We start from the raw sequence: 25,164 nt of genomic DNA on the forward strand, positions 1-25,164 counted from the left end.
AAGAATTAGACGAGGCTTCAAAGTCCCGACGTAAGGCTTGCTCTATACGCTTGTCCGTCGGATCCCTTGGCATCCCATCCACATCCATTGGAAGCATGGAATTAGAGGCCAGACTATTCACCGGGTCATCTACCACTGGTAACTTCAGCCTCTTGGTCGCCTCTTGGATGAATGAAAAGAACTTAAAGAAATTTGACGAAACTGACTTTGGCTTGGCTGGATGTTCCCACTCTGACCTGATTATGGAGAAAAATGGAACCTGCAAGGGTTTGGAACCCGATTTAGGGATGATATCCTCCATTCCCAAAGGAAACTCTGCGTCTTCCTCCTCCTTGTTTTTGGGAGTGTACTGGATCTGAAGTGTCCTAATCACCTTTGGGAGAAGGCGTGAATACACTTCCGCTGGAAACAGTTTGGAATGAGTAGAGGATGCCCCCTCCTCTTCCTCAGATAGTTCTCCGGTGTCTGGGGACGAAGAGCCTTCAGACAAATCAGAGTCCTCTTCCTCCTGGTCAGATGGAAAGGAATGTAACTCTGACCTGCTACGCTTTAGAGGTCTAGGAGAGAAACTTTCCTCTTCCTTATCTGCGTCCCTGTGCTTGAGTTTGCATGTTCTCTTGAGGGGGGGGGGGGTCGCAGAAGCTGCTTAAACCTCTTTTCTGACCAGTTCTTGAATCCAAGAAAAAATATTAGATTTAGACTCATCTACTGAGATATCAGCCTGGTGATCTTCTGCCCCCTCTTCCTGTGCTGGTGAGTCAGCCAACTCCAAATCACAGGTGCCCTCCTCCATTATGGCTCCCTTGGGGAACTTGGTGGGGGCAGCCATCTTAGAGTGAATGGCCCTGTAAACACAAGAAGCACGGGCAAAATGGCTTCCATTCCCGCCAAAAGAAACAGCCCCTCCAAACAGAGGCTGTCCCCTTCCCCGCCCCCCTAGCATAACACTAGTCTTACTCCCTTTCCCTTTTCCAAAAAATAACCAATGCCATACCAAAAAGGGGCCATTCTCCTGAGCCCAGGCAAACAAGGGAAAAAAGGAGGGGGGGAAGGGTGGGGACGCTGGGCATGCAGCTGAATCCTGGAAGGCTCTCAGCGTCCTGCCGGCTTATATCTGGAAAAAAGGGCTTCAGGGCTAGGTCTGTAGACCCCCTCTGGTCCCTTGCGGCCCCCAGGAAAATCCTCCCTCTTAGAATTCTCTCTATGCAGGGCTTACCGCCGCCAGGAAAACAACCGCGCCAAAGGCTCTGTCATCGGCGCTCTGGGCGGGCTGCGTGCCAAGCACGACTCCACTCCCTGTTAATCTATCCCCCACCCCTCTCTCTCTTCTTTTTTCTCTCTCTTAGTTGCTGTTCCCTAGACCCCTGGGGTTGCCGGGGTGTCTTTGCTGGGAGCGAGAGAAGACGAGCGATTGACTGCCCTCAGTACGTCCGTCGGGCCGGAAACAGAGGAGGGAAGAATGGCGCGTGCGTGTGCCTCTGCCTGAGGCTACTGAAGCACTCTGCCAGAATGCGGGAGGGAAAAAATCCTCCCTCAAAGAAAGCGGCGCTGTATTCCTCCCGTGCTGGGAGCTTCCTTGCCACTGAACACAGGTAATCTGACTCTTCTTCCTGTGTGTTTTCTTCTTCTTTTTTTTGGATCAAGAGCCTCAAGGGGGCTCTAAAAGCACGTCCTGCTTTGATGGCAGGGCTAAACAAACTGACTTCTGAGGATCAAGCACCTCCCCTTCAGGTCAAGTTTGTTAAGCCGTGCAATCGAAGAGGAGGAGCTATGATTCCAAGATTCCAAGAGTGAGGACTGGCCCACTCCTGGGACCACTGGAGAAACTAGTGTTTCACTATGGTATTTAACTACTTTTAATCCAGTTATAATACTTCTGGGTATATAAGTTTTAGGAAGGTTTTTTGGTTTTGGAATTGGTTTTGGAATATAATAGCAGTAGGAATAAGGCCTGTTGTGAGGGGAAATACAACAGGCTCTAGAATGAGGCTCTAGGTGACTGCCCTCCCCCACTTGCTGTCTTCCCACCCACTCACCCAAGTGACAGCATTCACTCCCCCAAACCTTAGTGTCTTCCCATGCACTCAAGGCAGCTGTTTTCTGTAGGGAAACTGATCTGATTTCAGCTTTCCATCTCCTCCCCTTCTCCCTTTACCTAGGAAAAGTTCAACTTTCTCTGCAGTGAGGACCAAAGCAGCTTACATCATTCTCCTCTCCCTCTTTTGATCTGCACAACAACCCTGGGAGGTAGGTTAGGCTGAAAGTCTGTGACTGGTCCAAAATCACAGTGTGGACCAAAGCAGGAGGGAAACAATGTCATCAGGGTATGACAACACAGAGTCCACCTTGCAAAGCAGCCATTTTCTTCAATGGAGCTGATGTCTGCCATCTGGAGAGCAGTTGTAATTCTGAGTGATCTCTAGTCCAAACCTGGGGAGTGGCAATAATGGCTTCCCAGGAGGAAGTGGCTGGTTTGGAGAGTGGAGTCTATGGCATTGTACAATAATCTGTTGCATGCTTATACATTGCTTACTTTAGGGAGAGGAGTACTACAGTGGTCGCTTCTTATATACAGTGGTGTCTACCCTCCCACCCCTATGAACATACAGAGACTTCAGAGCATAATAGGAAAGGGTCTATAGCCATCTGAAACTAATAGGAACCACAGCTGTCATCTGTAAACAACAAACCAACAGGATTTAACTGGCAGCAGGGGGCACACAGTGGTTTTGCCACTGAAATTTAATATCATAAACAGCTTGAATTAGGCTGCAGATGTTTTTATCTAAAGCACATGTTCTAACATTAACACTTGTGCCCACCAAGAAGTAATCCTACTACATCTAGCACCAAAGCATTATCAAATCTCTCAAAATCATCCATTGGCTAAATGGGTGGCAATCCAAAAAACAGCTGTGGAACTCCCTTCCCAGTGAAGTCTGTCTCTTCCTCTACAGGTTGAAGATTTTTTTTGTTTCATTTGGGATAGCCCCATAACAGTTATTGGCTCTCCTCCTTGGTTCTGGTGTTGATTGTTTATGTATTTTATTAAGTTATATTATAGCTTTAATCCTTGTTTTAAATTGTCCTAAGGTTTTAATGTTTTAGTTCTCTGCCTTGGGAATCATGATCTGGTGGAAAGGCAGCATAAAAATGTAATAAAAATTTATGTAGTTCATTTATATCCCATCTTCCCCCCCAGTGAGGACTCAAAAGTGTTTTACATAGCTCTTTCCTCTATGGTATCCTAACAATAACCCTATAAGGTAGATTAGGCTGAAAATGTGTGACTGGTACAAGGTTGCCCAGGGAGCTTCCATGGCAGAATAGGGATTTGAACCTGGATCACCCAGACCCTAGCCCAACACTCTAACTACTATACCATATTCAGTAGCAAAAAAAGGATCATTTCAATGTTCAGAGGAAATAAAAGTATGAATTTGATAGATAACAAAGTTTCTAGTGTAGCTACACTAAATGCTGCAATTGTTGTTCAAAAACCCAGTCCTCTTAAGAGAACCATAGCATCAACACAACTATGCATACTCATGTTTGCTGTACAGATAGCCAAAATTCTACTTTCAGTCCAGTTATTAGCTTAAAGCTGCTTTCATTACCTTGGTGGACAACTTCTGACAGGAGCTGAAGGAGTGGAACTCTACTGATCTTCCTTGATAGAAGGTTTTAATAACATGAACCATGGTATGCTTGGTTGGCTGGGAAGCACTGCACTCTACTGTCTCCAGTCATATTCAACAAATCATTTCCACAACAAGCAGTCTATTTTATCCCCCATACTTTTCAGTATCTATAGGAAATTGGTGGGATAAAAGGTCATCTGAAATGCAGGTGTCATCGGTGTGCTGATAAACCAAGTTTTCTTTTACCTTTTCAGATGACCCATGATTTTCAAATGGTGCTAAGCATGGCACATCTTTGTAACTGCTTTGTACACTAATTGCATGGATTTCTGGAATGTAGTGGTCTTTCCACTACTGGTCTAAGTAACAAAAGGTTTGACATCATGCCTTTGAAGAGTATTCAGAAACTACTTGTGGTTCAGTGGCCATTTTTAACCAGGTTTTGATAATTATATTACACAGGATACCTGAGTGCCTACTATTTCCCATAAAAATCTGCCCAGCAGCTCAGTCTTCAGTGCGTGCATCTGCTTAAGAAAGTGGATACTTGCGAAAGGACCACTGCTGTAATTCCTCTCCTCCCTCCCAGAACTTCATCCCACAAGAGGTTTGCTGGTTCATTATGCTTTCAGCACTGGATTTACAGCTGGCTGAGCGACATTGTTAATGTGGCATATTTATCTTTTTTATTTTTATTTTAATGCAGAGAATCTGAATTGCTTTTACTTGCAGCTTTGTTGCTTTACATAAGTTGTATTGTCAACTGTTTTATAATTATTTTTGAAAGGTTTTTTTTATTTCTTTCATTGTACATAACTAAATATACTTGTGGAATATCATACAGAGATATGGTAGATAAAAACAAACCATAGGAATTAGTATTTTTCAATCATTAACCGAGGCCCACATTTGTTGGAGAAGTCACAAATGAGACTGCAAACATGAAATCATTAGAAATAGGATGCAAAGGAACAAATCTACAGAATACAAACCATAGTTGAAAGTGATTCTCATGAAAATTTAATTTTATCACTCTAACACTGATTCTGAAAAAAGACAACAATTGAAGTTTATTAAAGTATTCAACCCTCATCCTTAGGAGAAATAGGAAACCACTTGTTTACAATGAGTCAGTGTTTACTGTGGCATTTAAGAGGAGGTCAAATAGTCATGTGTGATCATTTCCCTTTTACTGTAAATTAACACTTTTTTTTTCTTTTGGTCTCCAGCGAAAGATGTCTCTTAATATGGATTTAGGGGAAGGGCTAATAGTAAGAAATCAATTGGACACAGGTCAGACAATGCATGTTTCAACATTAATCCTTTAATGGAATAGTTCTTAGTTCATTGATTTAAAATAACGATTTCATAATTGGCAGGAAAAAGTAATGAAATTATACTTTAAAGCTGTACAGCTTTGGGTGGCTGAAATTGACTGAATCAGATCTTCACAATGTAAATACTTCTGAAATCACTCTGGTCACCTGTCAACATCTCCATTTTGTACAGAGATTTATGAAAGCAAACAAAGTAAGCTGTGTTCACTTGAGGAGTGTGTGTACTTGCTCCTTTACAACTGAACATGGTTCTCTTTTAAAAAAAAAAGTTATGGAGATATTTGCAAACAGAAGAAAACTAGTCCAAATTTATTAGCCCATAAGCAGACCAGATCCTACATGCAATCAACAGTGCATAACAAGAACAAAACAAGTGTTCTGTAGACTAGTGATGGCACAAAAACTATGCATAGAGGATTCAAATGACAGACAGATCTTGACCCTTGACTCTTAGTCCATGGCTTGCACCCTGGTCCATTTTGTTTACTTTTTATACTGCAGTTTATGCAAATTTGTAAAAGTATATTTTCTATAAGCTCTTTTGGGAAGAAAATGGGATAAAACTATACTAAACAAGAATAATAGATCCAGTTTATTCTAACAGTTACCATTAAGTAAAATCACAATGTTTAGCTGTATTTAGCACAAATATTGATTTTCCAACATGCTCCCAAAATTTGTAAAAATCAGCACGGCCTGGGAATTTCCAAACAAACAAACAAAAATATTTACAAAATTAAAATGTACCTGATCTACTGTTGTGATATCTGTGACTATAGCATCTGGTGGTCTTTTGGGTGTGTTTACAGCTACCTAGAAGAAAAATAGATCAATAATATGCATATTCTGTCTTTTAAAAAGCTAAAAATCATACACAACATGTTATTTCAGTTTTAATTGTTTAAAACTGAGTCAGAAATGACTCAGAAAATATATTCTCAGTACAATGAACTACCCATTATCACTTCAGACCTACTAAGTCGCACATTATTCCGCTATGAGGCATGACAAAGTCTATGCAGAGAGTGGTAGCACCTCAACTAACTATGGGGAATATGTACTCAGAAAAAAAACCCCCAGAAGAAGCAATTTTCATTTTCTGGCTGTCACTTGTGAGAATTTTCAATAGAAAGGCCACAAATCTCACATATGAGCCTTTTAAAATGCTAAAATATAACTACACATGCACATTTTTGTATAGCAATGGTCTTAAGCCATTATGAATCAACCCAAAATCATAACCATGTCTGGATTGGCTCATAACACGGATGCTAAGTCGGCCTTTCCTTTCCTGCCATTCAAACGTTCTTTCTCCCCCAAAATATGTTCATGCTAATAGTTTCTGCTTTATACCCAAAGATTAAACAATTTTGCATATCAGAACCACATGAACCAGTTTCTGCTGCTCTTGTGCTATCCAAGCACAGCTCATCATTGAATCATAGAATTGAAAGAGACCTCCAGGATCATCTGGCACCTCCCCCTGCCCTCCTTTTCATGATCTGCCTAAGTTCACAGAATCAGTATTGCTGTCAAATGGCCATCTAGCCTCTTCTGGATTGTAGAACACACTCTCATATTCCAACTCCCTGAGCAAGCAAGTTTGACAAGTCAGATATGTGCCCTTTTATATTTATAAAAATTAAATCTATAGATTGCCCTCTCCTGAGTACATAAGACTCAGGGCAGTGAACAATTATAAAAACATTCGTAAGATAAAACAATGCACACAATTTAAATAGTACAGAATTAAAACATTCTCAAGTGGCACTAAATTTCAGGATTCTAGACTGTGCCACTATCTTGTGGGCAAGGTAGAAAAGAAGCAAAGGATGGGGGGGGGGGGGAAGTCGCTGTCCAACTAAAAGCCTGGCAGAATATCTCTGCCTTGCAGCCCTGTGGGACTGCATTAAGTACCACGGGGTATGGGTGTTATTTGGCAGAGAGTTCACCAGGCAGGAGCCCTGGCTCTGGTCAAAGACAGCTGGACATCTTTTGGTCTGGGGATCACCAGTAGATTTTCTGCAAAGTGTAGTGCTCTTTGGGGGACTTTGCTTTGTAACCTGACATCAGTGGTGGTTTAATTGAAGTCTTTGATTTCAGCATATGTGGATCTCCTTAGATTTCTTGCTGTGGGTTGCAAGATAGGAAGACAATGTGGTCATAGTCTATTTGCACACAATTCAACACAGTTGACAGCTGCAGCAAAAGGGGGAAGGAAGAGACATGCACCCTTGTTGTAAAGACCAGTGTTCTGTCAGCCCACTAGAAAGGAAACTGGCAGCTGGGGTGGCTGGCACCAATAGCAGAGACCCAACTTTTAAAACCTGGACACAGTCACACAAAGTAAATGCCAAGAAACATGAGAAACGCAGTTAACAATACTTCCTAGCTGAGGCTTATTATATTCAAGATAAACAGCCATTGCCTTACACATGAATCCTTCACTGCTGCCACCTGCAGATGATGTCCCTCATTGCCCTGCCACCACTTTTCAAGAACAATATTTGGGAAAAGTAGGAATGGATACAGAAGGCTAAGGAGCTTCTCATGACTTCTATTATGAGCTAGAACAAAACTCTTGGTGGGGAAAAGCTGAGCTTTTTCTAAGAGACTTCCAGGATACCTGAGAAATTATGGAGCAAGTCCAAGTAATGTTGTTCATCACCAGCCAAGTTTCTCAGTGTGTGGTGTTTTATAAGAAGCTTTCCACAGGCAGTGCAGAACAATTAGCAGTCAAATAGCATTTTTGAATAAATGTACCTATGATCCTAACACTGATCTTTACCTTGGCTTTCTCTGATGATCGTTTTCCATCAAAACCTCCCGCTCCAACAACAAAGACAGAGAACTGATTATAGCACAAAAGTTCTTTCCCAGAGTATGTGTAAACTGTGCAGAAACACAGGGGGGGAAAGAGGAGGTTTTAGTCAAACAGGAAAGACTCCTTTGGGGGGGGGCGGGGCTGAGAATGGCATATGACTTTCAAAGGTTCTTCTAAAATGAGTTTCTCTCAAAATATATGCTTATGTTGTGCACAAATGGTAGTAAGCTAGTGATAGCACATACACACATGGTAGCACATACACAAATACCAAACAAATAGTACTAATATGGTACCTTTAAAAATGAACATGAATTTAACATTTTTATTTTTGTGAACTTGTGACAATGAGTATCACAAGGCAGTCTTGTCTCACTTTCTAGGTCACTGTCAACAGACTTAATGTTGCAGACATGCACACCCTCAGAGGGAGGCCTGGATCAGGTAAGTTGTGAACACCTTATGGCTTGGCTGCAGCATCACCAGGCAACTTGTGCAGGTGGGCTACTCTGTCAGCCTGGCCAAGTTCACAAAGGGAAAGGGTCTATATAGTATTCCTACTGCTCACAGGAATCCAACTACAGGAATCTTCCCATCCCTGCCTAGAGGCAAACATCATACAAACAGTTTTATTGGCCACATCCTAAGACAGCAGTCCTATTTTGATTTCTAAATTCTGAGACACAGTCCTACAGAAATGCAATATTCCATAATTTCACATAATTAAGCAGATATTCCAGCATGATGGACGATATATGTACAGACCAGTGTTCTCTCTATGCTGCAGAGTCTTGTGAGCAAAAATTCTACTTCATGAGCTATTGGTATTAAAGTTGTGAGATACTGCATAAATTATTGTGCTCTGGAGTCAATTTCCCTGAGCTAAAACAAAAATGTGTGAGCTGGAGGCTAAAAATCTGTGAACTAGCGCACACTAACTCAGCTTAGAGGGAACACTGGTACAGACATAAGACTAAACATTACCTATTGGTCAGAGTCAAAGAACAAAGAATGTAGTGAAGGAACAGACCTTTTTTCTCTTATGGGCATTATGATGGGATTGGCTGTGAAGAAAAAATGTATTTAAACCCTTCCTCAGCTATCAAATTTGTTGGGGTAGTTTTAAGTTAAGCCACCATCTCTGCAGCCTCCTGGAAAGCTTCTGTGAGTCATGAGATCCTAGGGTAAAAGCATGGTACGTAGCTTCAATGAGGAAAAGTGGGGAGCGGCGGGGGGGGGGGGTGTTGCACATTTTCCCTTTGAGTATCCAATATTTTTAGGCAAACTCTGATAAATGTGTCTATTACTCTTAAAGTACTGCAACATAACTGGTATGGCAAATTCAAACTGAGTTTCTTTCCTCTAATTATCTGCTTATAGAAGAAAGCAAAAAAGTTACCATCTAAAAGTATAACTGCTCCTGAGCCTTTATCAAGAATGTCAGCAATTGTGGGTTCTGAAATTAGCTTTCCTAAAATTGAAAATGAAATGAAATACACATTATACAAGCAAGCAACCTATTTCATAAATTTACACAGAGAAATCAATAGCCACCTTGTTCAGATATGTAATACAAACTTAACACGCTCAAATGCATTGGATGGCTAGATAATTTTAGATAAGAGTTTCTAGACACGTAGAACTGGTAGAAAGGCAATAGTAAACAAATACAGAAGGTAAAAGAGAGGCTTTTGTCCTATACCTAGGAGGATATGATTTCTTAAAAATTAGCTGTGCAGAACACTCACCTGATGTCGGCAGCGGTTTATACAGTTCTAAGTATTGCTCACCGTGTAATACCTGCAGAAAAATTAGAAGCATTTTAGCAGAAGTTACTATTATTTTTACCCAATTCTTGAGAAAGTTATTTTAGGAGAGATAAAATGTTCCCTAGAAATGTCTCCTAAAGAAAGATTACTTAATGGTATTCTTTTTAACTGTGTTAACCATTTCAACAGAAATTAGATTTATTTCAGTACACTATAAGAAGCTTTATCAGCCCCAACAATACTAAAGCTTTGGATGCTACTGTTTGGAGAAAACAAGGCCCATGGGTAAAGAGTATCATTTTCTCAGGAAATGAGGCATAGCATAGAAAAATGTCAGATTTCTCCCTCCATCAAAATGAGGCCACTGTTTCTGACTGCCAGGGCTTTTGTTTTGTTTGTAAAAAAAGCCCAGCAGAAACTCATCTGCATATTAGGCTATGCCACCATTGTTTCACACAGGGCTTTTCTGAAGAAAAAGCCCAGCAGGAACTTATTTGAATATCAGATCACACCCCGATGCCAAGCCAGTTGGAAGTACGTTCCTGCTCAAAGCCCTGCTGACTGCTGAAAAGAATGAAACGTAACTAGAATGTTATAGATACCTGCAAGTCTACATTACTCTAATGCAGCACTTTCCATTTGTCGGGTCCTGCACTGGTCCACCAAAGACTCAAAGCCAGGTTGCACAGCTGGCTCAGCAAGTGTTCTGGTTCAAAATAGCCCTGGAAGCCAGCAACAGGCTCCTCCCTTTCCCAGCCTCTCTGCCTGGAAGTTCAAAAACATGCTGGAGGCTGAGGCGCGAACGAGTGGGAGGAGTGAGTCGTGTCCATTCTGAAAAGAGACCAAGTAGGGTCCAGTGGAAGAGGCTAGTGGTGGGGCTCAGCCAGCCAGTGGAGGCACAAGGAGGAGGAGGACAGCCACCATGGGTCCCGGCTCAGCTCCAAGAGCCCGGCTGCTGTCTCATCGGCCTGCCTGCAAGCCCGCCCAGGGAGAGCGGAGGTGACTGGAAGGATCAGGGATGAGGAGGAAGAGGAGAACAGCCACCACACGGCCCGGCTTGGCTCCAAGAGCCTGGCTGCTGTCTCCTCTGCCTGCCTACCTGCCCACCCTCCCAGGGAGAGGTGAGGTGATGGGAGAGATCGAGGCATACTGCCACAGTGGTAGTCTGCTGCAAATCTGAGGCAGAGATCAAAGTAGCTAAGAGCCCCCTCTCCTTCCCACAAAAAACTTTTAAATATAGACCCATCTTTGTAATATGATGCAAAAATGAAATCTGTTTGTTTTCCAGTTTTTTGAAAAAAAGTGCAGTGACTACATTTGCAACTCTCAAGATTTTGCCTTTAAATTTATTCTGCTTTGCGGAATACCTCCTCTCTCCTTTCCCAGGTGCATGTCTTTCTTTTCCCTGCCATTGCATTGCATTTTGTTGCAAGCCTCTTAAACCCGGCCCCATCCCAACCCAGCCTCTTAAAGCAGCAGCACACAAAGACTGAGTTGGAGTGGGGGGGAGGGATGAAGTAAGTAAAGTAAAGTAAAGTAAAATTTTATTTGTATCCCGCCCTCCCCCGCCAAAGCAGGCTCAGGGCAGCTAACAACATTCAAAGGTGAACAATACAATAATAAGATATTAAAATCACATTAAAACCAATCAATAGTTAATTAAAACATTTCTAAATTTAACACTATTTAAATCTGGCAGTAAACATTATTGTTTGACGCTATGTCTGTCAGATGATGTAGTGGCGATGGATCCCTAGACCAGACCATTTTGGCGTTTCCTTTATTGTGCACCTGTAATTCAGTTGTTGATAAACGCCTGTTTAAAGAGGGTGGTCTTGCAGGCCCTGCGGAACTGATCTAAGTTCCGCAGGGCCCACACTTCCTCTGGGAGCTGATTCCAAAGGTGTGGGGCCGTGGCGGAAAAGGCCCAAGTGCGGGTGTTTTGAAGTTTAACTTCTTTTGGCCCAGGAATAGTCAATCTGTTTTGTCCTACTGACCTCAGTGCTCTCTGGGGCTCATATGGGGAGAGACGGTCCCTTAGGTAGGTCGGTCCTTGGCCATATAGGGCCAAGTGAAGTGAAGTGAAGGAAGTGAAGCCATTGGATCATCTAATCCAGCCACAGGCTACAAAAGCTGCCCTGTCTTTTCTTTTTGGTCTTTTGTGCCTAGAAGCAGCTGTGACAAGAAAAGGAGGGGGGGAGCTTTTACCTGTTGGATTTTTCTGTCTGTCTCATGCACAAAGTCTCTGCAATTTTTAATTACTTCTGTGATCTCTCTCTCTCTCCCTCCCTCCCCTTGTCAGATTCCTGTTCAACTTGTTTGTGTACTTAGGTATGTTTTACAATGTAAAGGCAGCTAAGCAATGTTTATTTATTCCAAAAATGTAGTGTCCAGTCTGCGGAGCCTTAAAAGAAAGCTTACAAAAGCAACATAATTAAAAATCACAATACATTTAAAAATCAGTTAAACATTAAAAAAATCAGTTAAACATAAAAAAAAATGATCACATTAAATGTCGACAAAGTGTGGGAAGACAGAGGACTAAAATTATGCGGCGGAGGGGGGGAGAGGTAGACTTTTCTTCCTTTTAATTCTGGAACTTTGAGGAACCTGGTGAAATTGATGGGCAATAGATGCAGAGCAAATAAAGGGGAGGACTTCTTCATACAAAGTATAACGAATTTATGGAACTCACTGCCATAGTGAGAATGAAGCAATGATAGCTTTCTTAGATGACTTTAAATAGGGATTCAAATAGAACAGGGGTGGCCAACGGTAGCTCTCCAGATGTTTTTTGCCTACAACTCCCATCAGCCCCAGCCATTGGCCATGCTGGCTGGGGCTGATGGGAGTTGTAGGCAAAAAAAATGTGGAGAGCTACCGTTGGCCACCCCTGAAATACAGGACAGAGCCATGGATGGCTACCTGCTATGGCAGCTACATTTGACATTTACATTCAGAATCAGTTTATCCTGTGAAAACTGGTTGCAAAGGGACAACAGCAGGAGTCTTTGACCCCTGTGCCTTTTCTCATAGAAGAATCATAGTTGGAAGGGGCCATACAGGCCATCTAGTCCAACTCACTGCTCAATGCAGGATCAGCTGCCCTAAAGCATTCTCCTGGGGCCAGACATTTAAATATTTTCCTTGTGTCAGCCTGAAAAGCAGCTAAAGCCAGGAGCCAGAGCCTGACCAGTGTAGAAGTTGACTTCCATTCCTCAGGGACTATCTTTCTAAGCAAGACCCTGGTTCAGCAAGCTCAGTGACAGAGCCAGTGTTTGAAATAATAAAGTATCCAGGAGCAAGCAGTGATGATGAGGTGGGCCACATGGCAGCAATGAAGGGCCTACTAAATGTATTAGCAATGAAGGGCCTACTAAATGTATCAGCATATTTTGAGGTAGAGCAGCTGTCAGGGCCCAGTGTGGATGGTACACAGTGCTGGCATTCCTGATGGCAATGGCAACAGCACTCCCAACTGCATACACTGGCCAGTGCTGTTGAGGAAGGGGTGTGTAGGTGGTGCAGGCAATTGAACATGGGCATTAGGAGTGCTTGCAAGCTGGAGAAGAACACACAAACAGATAGGTGCATGCAGGTGTGTGGATGGAAAGAGAGGACCCTGGGAATGTATGAAAAAGTTGCAGACCACCCACTTTCCACTCCCATTTTGGCTCAGCATGAGTTTCAGAAAGATTTTTCAGAAAACGAAGTTACTTCAGAAGAAGAGGCAGGTTTGAGGGAGTGCCCTGGAAGTGACATCACAGGAAGAGGTGGAGTTTTAGTTCAGTGTGCCCCAGAAGTGACATCACTTGGCCCTTGACCTGGAAGTGATACCACAGGAAATGATGTAATTTCCTGTCTCCCAGCTCCACCCCCAAAGTCTCCTGGCTCCACCCCCAAACTTTAGTGGGCTACAAAGGAGGAGTATAAAAATAACCGGGCTATGGGGAAAAAAAGTTTGGGAAACCCTGCTCTAATATATGCAGAACACTCCTCCACTTGCACCTGCTGGCATGGCCTTGGGTCAGCCATAGCTCTAGCAGAGGTTTTCCTTGAAAGGGCAGCTGCTGTGAGAGTCCTCTCAGCCCCACCCACCTCACAGGGTGTCTGTTGTGGGGGAGGGAGATAAAGGAGATTGTGAGCCACTCTGAGACTCTTGAGTGGAGAGTGGAATATAAATCCAATGTCTTCTTCACACACAAATTTAAACAGTAGTTTTACTTAAATTACTTCCACTTTCATTTTTGTTACATTTGTAGCATAATCTTCACAACCCTTTATTTTTACCACACAGTATACAAAGTATGTCCAATCTATTTGTTCCTCAACATCAGAAAATGATTAATATTCAGTAATATAAGATAGTAACATCTTCAAAAAGTTTTTCTCTTCAAGTTACCTTCTTACAGTTACTGTTGATTATGTCTGCCTGACACCTTCAGTAGAATGCAGAATTAGGGTGTGTGCCAGACTTAAAAGCCAAACTATATCCGGTGTGTATCCAGTGCTAACTCAGATTTTAACTAACTCCGTCAACTAGTAAATCTGTACACATAACTAGGATTGCACTATCAACTAATACTTTCATACATGAAATCAACTCCAGTGTTTACTATTTACCTTTGTAAAATCAATATTGAGTCCTGGAACACTAGACAATCCACCATCAAGCATAGAGGCTTGAGCCGGTATAACACCAAAAGTAGGAAGGCAACAGAACCCTTCACTTCCTTCAAAAAGGAATTTCAGGTGGTCTGGATCTTTTGTGGACATGCCCACGCCAAGTGCATACAAAATTGGCTGCAAATGAGTGTAATTGTATTCAACTGATGGCAACTTGTGATCAACAAACTTTGCCTGTGGAGATTAAAGACAAGACTACACATTAAGATTTTATTAGATTAGATATTTACTTACTATATGCTAAGAAGTCAAGGAGCATTGAGTTAATAACAATTCCAGACTCCAGGAGGAGCTTGGAGATCCACTGGAATTACAACTGATCTCCAGACTACAAAGAATAGTGCCCCTGGAGAAAATTGCTGCTTTGAAAAGTAGACTCTATGGCACTATATCCTGCTGAGCTCTCTCCCATCCCCAAACTCCACCTTTCACTTCAGAAACCTAACCTGGAGTTGGCAGCCCTACTGACACTTATACAACTTGCCAAGGAGAACATCTTTGGGTGACCAGATAAGAAAGCTTTCACAAGCAGTAAGAGAGTAGATTTTCTCTTTCCCCAGGCCTTCTGTGTGGCACAAATAATTAACATGTTACTTTAAATTCTTGAGCACTAGTAGTTTGGGTGGTCTTTATTTGTAAGGCTGCAACAGAACATGTGCAATTTCAGGATAATCTCATTAAGTCCTATATGCAAAGTTTAATAGGTTTGGAATTGGACTAAAGTAACTCTGATTGAAAGTAACTTTCATCGCAAGTTTCAATTAGATTTAAATCTCAACTGGGGATGATTGATTCTACCACTAAAGGGTTTACCCAAACCAGTTAATTTCTAGGATCTGGCAACAGTCTAAATACAAACAGTACCTTGTTGAAGCATTTTTTACTTACAGAGTCCAAGCCTGAAGAAACTGCTGATCCAGTGTGGCTGGTGGGATTTAGTGAGATGTCCTGAGAATCTATTTGACTCAGCACATTATGCAGTATGGCGACTGATTCTGGAAATATAAATACAGTGAAAACTTACAATTACTTGCTGAAACTAATGACATTCTCAGAGGGGAAAAGTCCAGTAAAAATCCCAATAAGAAAATACAATGCAAATGGCTGGTGTTGAGCATCTATTAGCTAATGATATCAATTTGGTAGAAAATTCATAACAGAACATTTTACTTAAATTAAAAAAAAACACATTTATACTCAACCTTATCTCCACAAACTTAGGTCACTTAAAAGAACAGCAAAAGCTGAAAGGGAACTGATATAAAGTTAAAAATACATGCAGCCCAAAACAGTTTATCCTTCACCAAATGCGCTCTGGAACAAAACAGTCTTAAACCTTTCTGAATGTGGTAAATGAAAAGCGCCAGCTGCATTCACTCTGGTAGGCCATCCCAGAGGAACAGAAATGCCACTGAGAACGCCTGGGGCTTAATTGTTGCCGAACAGACAGTCATAGTAATAATACCACCAGAACTCTATCTGAAAAGTATAACTAGCATATGTTAATATAGCAGGAGATGATCTTCAAGAGCTATGAAGCTATGAAGGTCCCAGGCTGCAAAGGGCTTTAAAAGTAACAACAAGCACTCTGAATTGGGTTAAGAGCAATCAGGGAACCAGTGTGGTTGATTCAGCACTGACATTACGTATTTCAAGTGGCTGGCCCCAGATAAGTCTCACTGCTGCATTTTGCACCAGCTGAAGCTTCTGAGACATCTTCAAAAGCCAGCCCCACATAAAGCATGTCATAGTAGTCCAATCTGGAGATTATAGCAGTGAGGATCATCATGGCTTTGTCAGCTGAGTCTAAACAAAGGGCCAGTTTGAGAACCAGATGTAACCAAATAAGATTCTCCTAGCAACATCACCCTCTTATTTATCCATCAACAAAGCTGGGCCCAATAGAGTGTCTTAGAACACTGCATGTATCTCCTACTAAATATGATAGTGTTAACTTGTGTGTCATGTTTGGATAGCTGGAAAAGTAAAACACCACAATTAAAGATATTAAAAAACCTTATGCATATGAAAAAAGAACTACTGACCAAATAATCTTTGCTACTGTAAATGGCCCAGGATAGTCTAATCTCATCAGAACTCAGAAGCTAAGCAGGGTCAACCCTGGTTACTACTGGGCTGGGAGACTAACAAGGAAATCTAGAGTTGCTACACAGAGGCAGGCAATAGCAAACCACCTATATTTGTCTCTTGCAATGAAAATGGGATCCTCATAGAGACATAGATTAAGATCACTATAGGTCAACTGTTACCTGACAGCACTTTTCAACACTACCACTGTTATAATAATTTAGCTTTCTTTTCTGTCTTTTTCTTCTTTCCTGTGGGCTGGATCCTAATATGTCCAAGGACACCACTTCCACTAAAAGAGAGGGACAACGCTTGTGCATATGAACCACGGCAGAAGCTATTATAGAAGCTGGTTACTCACATTCTGGCCATGGTTCTCTGAATCACACCTTCTTTCATAAGTTAATCATCATATTGACAACAATGACCTATAAACACTTGCTATTTTTCTATACAATGTGCATTGCCTTCTGCTTCCCTAATCAAGTATGTGATATTGCAACAATTTTACATGTCATTAGGATTTGTAGAATCTTTCGGGATCAAGTGCCGTGTTCTACTGGAGAAAGTTTTCCTTCCAGACGTTTCGTTCTCAGCTGCGGAGAACATCCTCAGTGGCGTTGCAGCCGGAGCAGGCGCTCAGACCTTCTTGGTTGCTGTGCCATGTCATTCAGAACAATGGGATATCATTTTTGAACACATCTTCTAAACATTACTTATTTTTAATCTCGAAGCTTTAAATCTTCAAGCATCTTTTTTTTTTTGCTGTTATCATGCTCTCTACTGACTCTTTTCATTGCATACTTATAGATTCCAAAAGCATAACTAGCAGTATAAATAGTACCTGGTATTTCTTTAGCTGTAATGAGTGTCTCATATAGACAATTGTATTCTCCCCTTTTTGGTCATCTCTTCTGTTATGCATTAATTTCCATAATGAATACAAATAAGGCAAAAAAGTGGGGACTACTACAGGACTGTGCATTGACCTTCTGCTGCCTGGCAGAGGACTCTCCAGTCCTAACTGGAGCACAAGATTTACAGGAATGTGTCAGCAATTGAGCAGGCTGAGTCATTCATGTTATGCAAGGTCATACTTCCAGTGTCTCCAACTAAGATGCTAAATTAATTGGATTATGTGAATTATCCAAAATGTAATGCCTTGTAGAGCTTACCAACTTGGGCATTAACAGTTTGACAAGTAAAAGAAACAAAAGCCACAGACTGTTAGAAAGATTTCATCTATAAATTATCAGTGAATCAGGAAAACATTAGTTCAGCTCTAGGCAGAACATGTAGAATCAACATGTATACAGCAGCTAAAGTACTGGACATGACAGAATAGGGTTGCCAAGTCCAATTTAAGAAATATCTGGGGACTTTGGGGGTGGAGCCAGGAGCAAGGAAGTGACATCACTTCCAAGTCAAAGGTCAAGTGATGTCACTTCCTGAGCTTCACTCCTCTATATCACTTCCAGCACACTGCATCAAACCCCACCTCTAAAACCCTTCACGGGGGTTTAGGAATCCTAATTTCTACATCACTTAAATTGAATGTGTCCATCTAAAAAATTCAAACCCATGGGCAATGGCTATCCTCCTACACTTCAAAATGGGGTCTCTTCTAATACTAAATGTATATATCCCTCCCCAGCAAAAATGATCAGATATAGCAAGGTGCTGTAATTAATCTGAATTTTTTATTGAAGAACTTTTATTAGATACTCCAGCACACCTGATTCTAAAGGGGGGGGGGGGAGAGACTTTAGTGCTAGACTCAATTCAAATGATAAGATTCTAATTGACAAATTTGGATGAAAGCTTGCTAAATAATGTCACTTAATTCAAAACAGATATGGGCTTCCCCCTTAAACAGTGGAAGCCATTCCCAACCTAGTAAGACTTAGTTACTGCTGTCTTCTCAGGTCAAACACAATTACAAGGCTAAGTAGCTCTATCATACCTCTGGTAATTCTGTGGTCAAGTATTTCTCAGTTGCATTCCCTTTGCCACAAAAAAGAATTTGTAGCTCTTTATGCTTTAGGAACTTGGCAATTTGGAAGCTTAAGATAATTCACACCAGAGAAAATTCTTATATGCACACTAGAGCATATTATGTCCTCCTCTATGTCTAGCAATTGGGAGTGGAGGTTTGCATATATCACCCCTACCAAAAATCCTAATAAGCAGCTCTGGTTACCATCATGTAATAGAATAGCTCTAGGGTTGCCAGGACCTGTCACTGACCAGAGGCAGGAGTAGGGTTGCCAGCTCCAGGTTGGGGTATTCCTGGAGACTTGGAGGTGGAGCCTGGGGAGGACACAGAACTCAGGGGATTACAATGCTCCCAAAGGCCACCCTCCAAAGCATCCATTTTCTCCAGTAGAAATTGACTTTGTAATCTGGAGATATGCCATAATAACAGGAAATACTTTCAAGTATCAGTTATTCGTCTTTCCATTTAGTGGGATTAGAAAAGAACACAATATCAAAACAATATCTGCAGTACTGCATTTAGAACACCTGAGACTCAGAAGCAATGTTTCCTCTAAGCTGTGGGGTCATGTGAGCAAAATATCTACTTTGTGAGCTACTGGCATTGAAGTCATGAGCTCCTGCATAAATTAGTTTCATGTGGGGCCATTTTCCTGAGCTAAGACAAAAATATGTGACCTGGAGACTAAAAACTGAACTAGCTCACTCTAACTCAGCTTAGAGGAAACATTGCTCAAAAATATGTTTAAATGTCATCTAGAACCAACATATTCATAATGCAATAAACTATATTGCTTCTTTTTCACAAAAAATACAATTCCTGTCAAACTATCTGATCTTTACCTGGATAATCCCTCCCCCCAGTTGTTATAGGATTGGTTTGTTTAGTGTGTTTGTTGTGATAAAAAAACCCCTGCTATATTTTAAGGGGGGGAAGGAGAGCAAGATAATTAACTCAGCTAAACAATGCTAGCAAATAAAAATAGGTTAGTTTTAACACCCATTTTCTCAAGTGAAAATGACTTCTGTAATCTGGAAATGAGTTGAATAAGTATGCTTGTACATGAAAAAATATACCTTGAATTAAACTTTGTTGGTCTTAAAGGTGCCACTGGGTTCAAAGTTTTAGCAAGGTTTTAAAAATTAAGACAAATTTCTTCAGAATGTTCCAGACACCCGGGCCAGCATATACTAAAGTTAAGCTGAACATGGGATAGCCAAAGGCAATAAAAGCAGAGGAGGCAATAAATCAGATAAGACAATGAAAAAATAAACAGTCTCCACAAGAACACAAGGCTGGGACTGCGCTTAGCCCAGCCCGGCTGAAAAGCACATAAAACGAAAACTTAAGCACTCTAAACCAATACCTTAAATCATTGTAGAAAGAACATTAGTCGCAGAGCAAAACAGCGTCAGAAGACTACTCCTTGCCTGCACACCCACCCACTGCAATTCCTGTTCTGGAAGAGAGGCTTTTCTTCTTAAAAGCAAAGCGACCCCAAAAGTTCTCAATAAGTATTCTACTGCAAAGTTCTGCAGAAGTTGCTGCTGACAGGTTGAGGGCAAGGCAGTTTATCAGTTCATGCATCATTCAAAATCTCATCAAGAACACCCCATGCCTTTCTGTTCTGTAGTGAAGGCACAGGGCAGGTTTGTGTGAGGAGAAAATGTTTGCTAGATCTCCCCTCTCTCGGTGCCTGGAAGGAATGTTTATTTACACACCAACCACCGTTTGAGCAATGAGATCTACAAATCGCGCAGGCTCTACAAATCTTCCTTACTAACAGGACAGGACAGACACCCCCCCCTCCCTTCCCTTCTTTTTAGGCTCTTTCTTAGCATGCCTGGGTGATGACTGGACTCCAGTGCCGAGCCTTCGGTGGGTGCAGGGAATCAGGCAGGCTCTCTCCAGGAGAGTGGCATGAAATTGGCGCCTTTCCCTCCCCCCCCCCCCCCCCCGCTTCTGGACTTTTGAAGAGCGGGGGAGGAGGCTATAAATTCTGGAGTCCCCCGCCAGGGCGGGGGGGGGGGGTTGGGAAGCCTATGACAGAAAAAATCCAGATTTGAATCCAGTGTGCCTTTGAACAAGTTACATAGTCTCTCCTAAACTCCTTCTGATACTAACAGGTAAAAATACTACTCTGAACTTTTTGGCAGGATAAAAAGAGTGTACCAAAGCTGAAGATACAGCCTTCTCTTAGAATATATAATGCTGCTATTTCTCCTTTAAGACCCATTTTCACACATTTTAAATTCATCTCTAAGTTACAGTACTGCTTGCCTATACTTATATGTTTTCTCTATAAACCGTCAAGCACCTGGAATCTTCATAACAAAGCCAGCTAGGCACATGCATAGATGCATTATATTTTTTGTCAACCTACTCTCCCCCATTTTAAACCACATTAAGTATCTTTCTGCAGAATACACAGAAAATGCATGAGTGACAACCTTCTCAGCCCCTGCCACTTGTTTCTTCATGTTCCTAACCATGACTCCTAGAGATTTGAGACCATATGTGTAATGAAAGATGGCTTTTGTAGCTGTGGCACCACCAAACGCTACCCCAGGGAAATCAATCTGGCCCCATCGCTTCTTAATGTTGCTGAAAAGTACACATGCAGGTATTTCAGAAGGCTCTGAAGATCAGCATTGTTGATTTTACATGTTATTTCAAATATGTATGTCTTTGCCACTATGGTTTTTTTCTTGTGGTTTAGCTTATTTAATGGCCTCATTAATTCAAATATTTGTAGCTGCATTTTGCTTCATAGTGTTTAATAACCAAGAACTCTTTCCCAGTAACAACCTCCACAGTTTAGGTACTTCAGGAAGCTCGTTTTCTTCCCCTACACAAAACTAAGCTAACATTGCTTAGCCCACAGAGAAGAGCTGGAATTCAGAGAGAAGAAAGACTGAGATGTACTGGAAAAAACAGGTTTCTTACCTGTAACTGATGATTTTCGAGTGGTCATCTGTGCAGTCACACTGATGGTAGAAGGAGCCAACGCCGATCACGATCAGTAAACTTCAAAGCTGCGGATTTCCGCGCCCACGTCCCAGTGTGCATGCCCAGAAGTTCCACTGTGCATGCTCACTGAGACGGGAGCAGACATCCCGCCAGTTCCTTCTGACCGCTGCATGAGCCCTAGAGCAGACCGGCAGCAGTGGGGAAGGAGGGCGGGTAGTGTGACTGCACAGATGACCACTCGAAGATCATCAGTTACAGGTAAGAAACCTGTTTATCTTCTTTGTGGTCTCTGTGCATCACACTGATGGGAGAATAGCAAGCTAACGGCCTACCTGGAGGAGGGTGCCACGGTCCGTCAGCAGGGAAGCGACTGAAGAACAGCACGGCCCATGGACGAACACTGGTGCCAACGAAGGTCCAGCGCATAGTGCCTGACGAAGGTATGTGGAGAGGACCAAGTGGCAGCCTTGCAAATGTCCCGCAACGGCACACCTTTCATGAAAGCTGCAGAAGTGGCCATTGCCCTCATAGAATGCGCCCGGATAGGCCCTGGAAGAGGTCTCTTGTTCAGCAGGTAACGAAGTTTTATTGTCTCCGTTATCCACTTTGAAAGTCTTTGAGATGAGATCTTCCAGCTCAGCAACGCTGGGGCGTACGAGACAAAAAGCCTAGGGTCCTTCCGAGAGGGCCCTACACGATGCAGGTAAAAAGAGAGTGCCTGTTTAACGTCCAGAGCATGGAGTCTGCGTTCGGACTCAGTAATCAGGTTAGGAAAGTAAACCGGTAAATAAATTTCCGTGTTTAAGTGGAACGATGAAACCACCTTGGGTAGAAAAGTAATGTCCGGACGCAACCATACTCCTTCGGTACTGAAGCGGAGGTGTAGGCCATCACATCGCAACACTGCGAGTTCCCCCACTCTTCGCGCCGAGGTAATAGCTACCAAGAACTCTGTTTTCCATGCCAACAATTGGGGGGAACATGTCGTCATGGGTTCGAAAGGTCTCCCCACCAGGGCATTCAGAACTCCGGGAAGATCCCAGGATGGAGTCGGGTACCTAATAGAGGGATATAACCTCATCAACCCACGCAGAAACTTTTTCGTATTAGGATGCGCAAAGACAGAATGTCCTTCGATCCACGCATGGTTGGCAGAGATAGCGGCTAAATACACCCTTATGGATGACACTACTAGTCCCTTGTCAAGTAGAGTAAGTAAGAAGTCCAGAATCACGGGGAGGCCTGCTATACTCGGGTCCACTCTGGTATCTGATGTATACTGTACAAATTGTGACCACTTATAAGCGTGGGACTTTCGAGTGGATTCCTTTCTGCTATTTAGGATGACATGCTGAGCCATCAGAGATAACTCACAGCAGCCTCCACGCTGTTAGCTTCAGATGCGGGACATCGTGGTGGACCACTAATCCCTGGTGAGATAGCAGAAGATTCTGAACCATGGGAAACTGATAGAAGATTCCTTTGGATAGGCGAAGGATGGGGGAGAACCAGTGTTGTCTGGGCCACCAGAGGGTGATCAGAACTCCTCTCGGACATTCTCTGTACAGCTTCTGAACTACCCCGGTGATCAGTGGAATCGGAGGGAACAGGTATACGTGCCGTATACAGAAGGCCGTCTCCCAGCGATAGTGGATCTCCTCCTCCCCGGCAACAAAAGCGCCTGCACTTCTTGTTCTTGCGGGTGGCAAGCACATCTATTTCCGGCGTCCCCCATCTCTGGAAGATGGGCTGGAGAAAATCCCAATTGAGTTCCCACTCGTGGAGGGAGGCTCCCCCCCGACTGAGGAAGTCTGCACATGTGTTCTGGTCGCCAGGGAAATGTGCTGCCACTAGAAACGTGTTCATTTCTCTGCAAATTTCCCATATGCGTAGAGCTAAGATACACAGCTTCCTTGACACCGTGACCCCTTGCCTGTTTATGTATGCCAACGCCGTGGTATTGTCTGTCAGGATTGCCACCGTTTGGTTTGCAAGTAACGGCTGGAAGGAGAGAATGGCATGATGAATCGCCAGTAGCTCTAGAAAGTTTATGTGATACTGTAGATGGCAACTGGGCCACCTGTCTCCCACACAGAGCCCATTCATATGCGCTCCCCAGCCCCACAGGGACGCATCTGAGGTTATGGTCATTGTTGGGTTCTGCTTGTGGAAGGGAGCCCCTGCTAGTAGGTGATGCTTCTGCTGCCACCAATCCAGGGTAGACAAGATGTCTTGTGGAACAGACATCCTGTGTGAGGGAAGGTCTATTTGGTACCTGAAGTTCTTGAGGAACCATAACTGCAGGATTCTCATGTGGAATCTGGCGAAGACCAGAACTGATGTGGTGGACCCCATTAGGCCCAACAGGCGTTGAACTTGAAGAGCCGTGACCGTCGGGTTGTGTAGAAAAATCTGAACCAGGTTTATAATGTCGTCTGCTCACTGTTCTGGTAGGAATGCCTTGCAAGACCGGGTATCTAGGATTGCTCCTATAAATTGAACCCTCTGGGAGGGTTAGAGACATGATTTCTTTGTAAGAGTTTTTGCTCCTATGTCGCCTGAGTGCTTGGCTGAGTTTAATTGCTGTTTTGCCAATAGCATGCCTTCTTTTTGGATCTTCTTGATCACATTCCTACTCTGCTCTGGGAGACCTGGCAGAATGGTGGAAAGTTGGTCCCATAAAGCATATTGATATTGCCCCATGCAGGCTGAATAATTTACCACCTTCAATCCCAGCGAACCCGCCGAGTAGACCCGTCTTCCCAAATTGTCCAGTTTCTTTCCTTCCTTATCTGGGGGGGGGGGGGGCAGCATGAGTTTTTCTTGCTTTCAATGAAGCTGCTACCACCACCGAGTTAGGTTTTGGGTGGTTGAAAAGGAAGTCCGCTGTGGGTTCTTGTATCCTATACATGTGATCAAGTCTGCGTGATGAAATAGGCGTGGCCGCAGGCTTGTCCCATGAAGCTTTTGCTGTATGCGACATCACCATGGTTAGTGAAAGAGCTATAGCTGTGGATGTGTCCATTTGAACAATGTCAAAGACATTGGCTGTGACGACGGGTTGGGGCTGGAATGTGGGAAGGGATAAGGACTGAGTCATTCTTTTTATGAGGTCCCCGTAAGACTTTAGGTCCTCCGAAGGAGAGATGGGTTGCTCCTCAGTTACTTTGTGCAAAGGTGAAGGCTCCTCTGGAGATGATGATGATGCTTGCTCCTCCGGTATCGAACCTTCTACCAACCTCGGGGAACCCGCGGGCGACTCTGAATGTTCAGAGGGAAGTAATGGTTGGTCTGGAATCGGTTCTGGCAGTGTGACCTGTTCCGAAGCCGGGAGGCGTGGAGAACTTTTTCGCTGTTTGGATATTGACGCGGATGGGGCTCGCTTTGGAGGTCTATAGGATGTCTGAGATCTGCAGGATGCTTCTGAGTATTGGTCCAACTCAGCCGGACGTGGGGGAAACCATGGAAAAACCAACGGCATCGGGTAGGATCTGTACAGATATTGCCATTGGCGTTGATCCCATGGTAATGGAGGTGGTACACATCGAGATGGAGAGCCTTCGCTTGGCCTTACTCTAGACAAACAGCTGTATGGGGAGCTGTCTCTATCCACTTCCCGAGAGCAATGTCGATGTTGAGGGCTTCGGGATCGGTCCCGTTGAAGACTCCTGGAGCGATTGCGTCTAGGGCTTCTGGATCTACCTCGTGGACTCCGGGAGCGACCCTGACGAGGGCTTTGAGAGTGACCCCGATGAGGGCTTCGGGATCGGCCTCGATGAGGGCTTCCCAATTGATCTCGAGAGCTTCGGGACCGAGGGGTTTCCCCTCCGATGTGAGTGAGCTCAGGGGGACT

General features: G+C 43.2%; 1 protein-coding gene across 1 annotated transcript in view; it reads right to left on the reverse strand.

Annotated features, from left to right (window-relative positions):
* The window catches only part of HSD17B4 (hydroxysteroid 17-beta dehydrogenase 4), a 127,416-nt gene that overhangs the window by 42,836 nt on the left and 59,416 nt on the right, over positions 1-25,164 (reverse strand). The window contains exons 12-17 of the mRNA XM_060235553.1: positions 15,146-15,252; positions 14,195-14,431; positions 9,551-9,602; positions 9,202-9,273; positions 7,767-7,870; positions 5,726-5,791 (exon numbers count right to left, since the gene is read on the reverse strand). Coding sequence (XP_060091536.1) covers positions 5,726-5,791; positions 7,767-7,870; positions 9,202-9,273; positions 9,551-9,602; positions 14,195-14,431; positions 15,146-15,252 — 638 coding nt within the window. The remainder of the gene's footprint in view (positions 1-5,725; positions 5,792-7,766; positions 7,871-9,201; positions 9,274-9,550; positions 9,603-14,194; positions 14,432-15,145; positions 15,253-25,164) is intronic.

This window comes from Heteronotia binoei, chromosome 4, assembly GCF_032191835.1.
Source record: "Heteronotia binoei isolate CCM8104 ecotype False Entrance Well chromosome 4, APGP_CSIRO_Hbin_v1, whole genome shotgun sequence".
Lineage (NCBI taxonomy): Eukaryota > Metazoa > Chordata > Lepidosauria > Squamata > Gekkonidae > Heteronotia > Heteronotia binoei.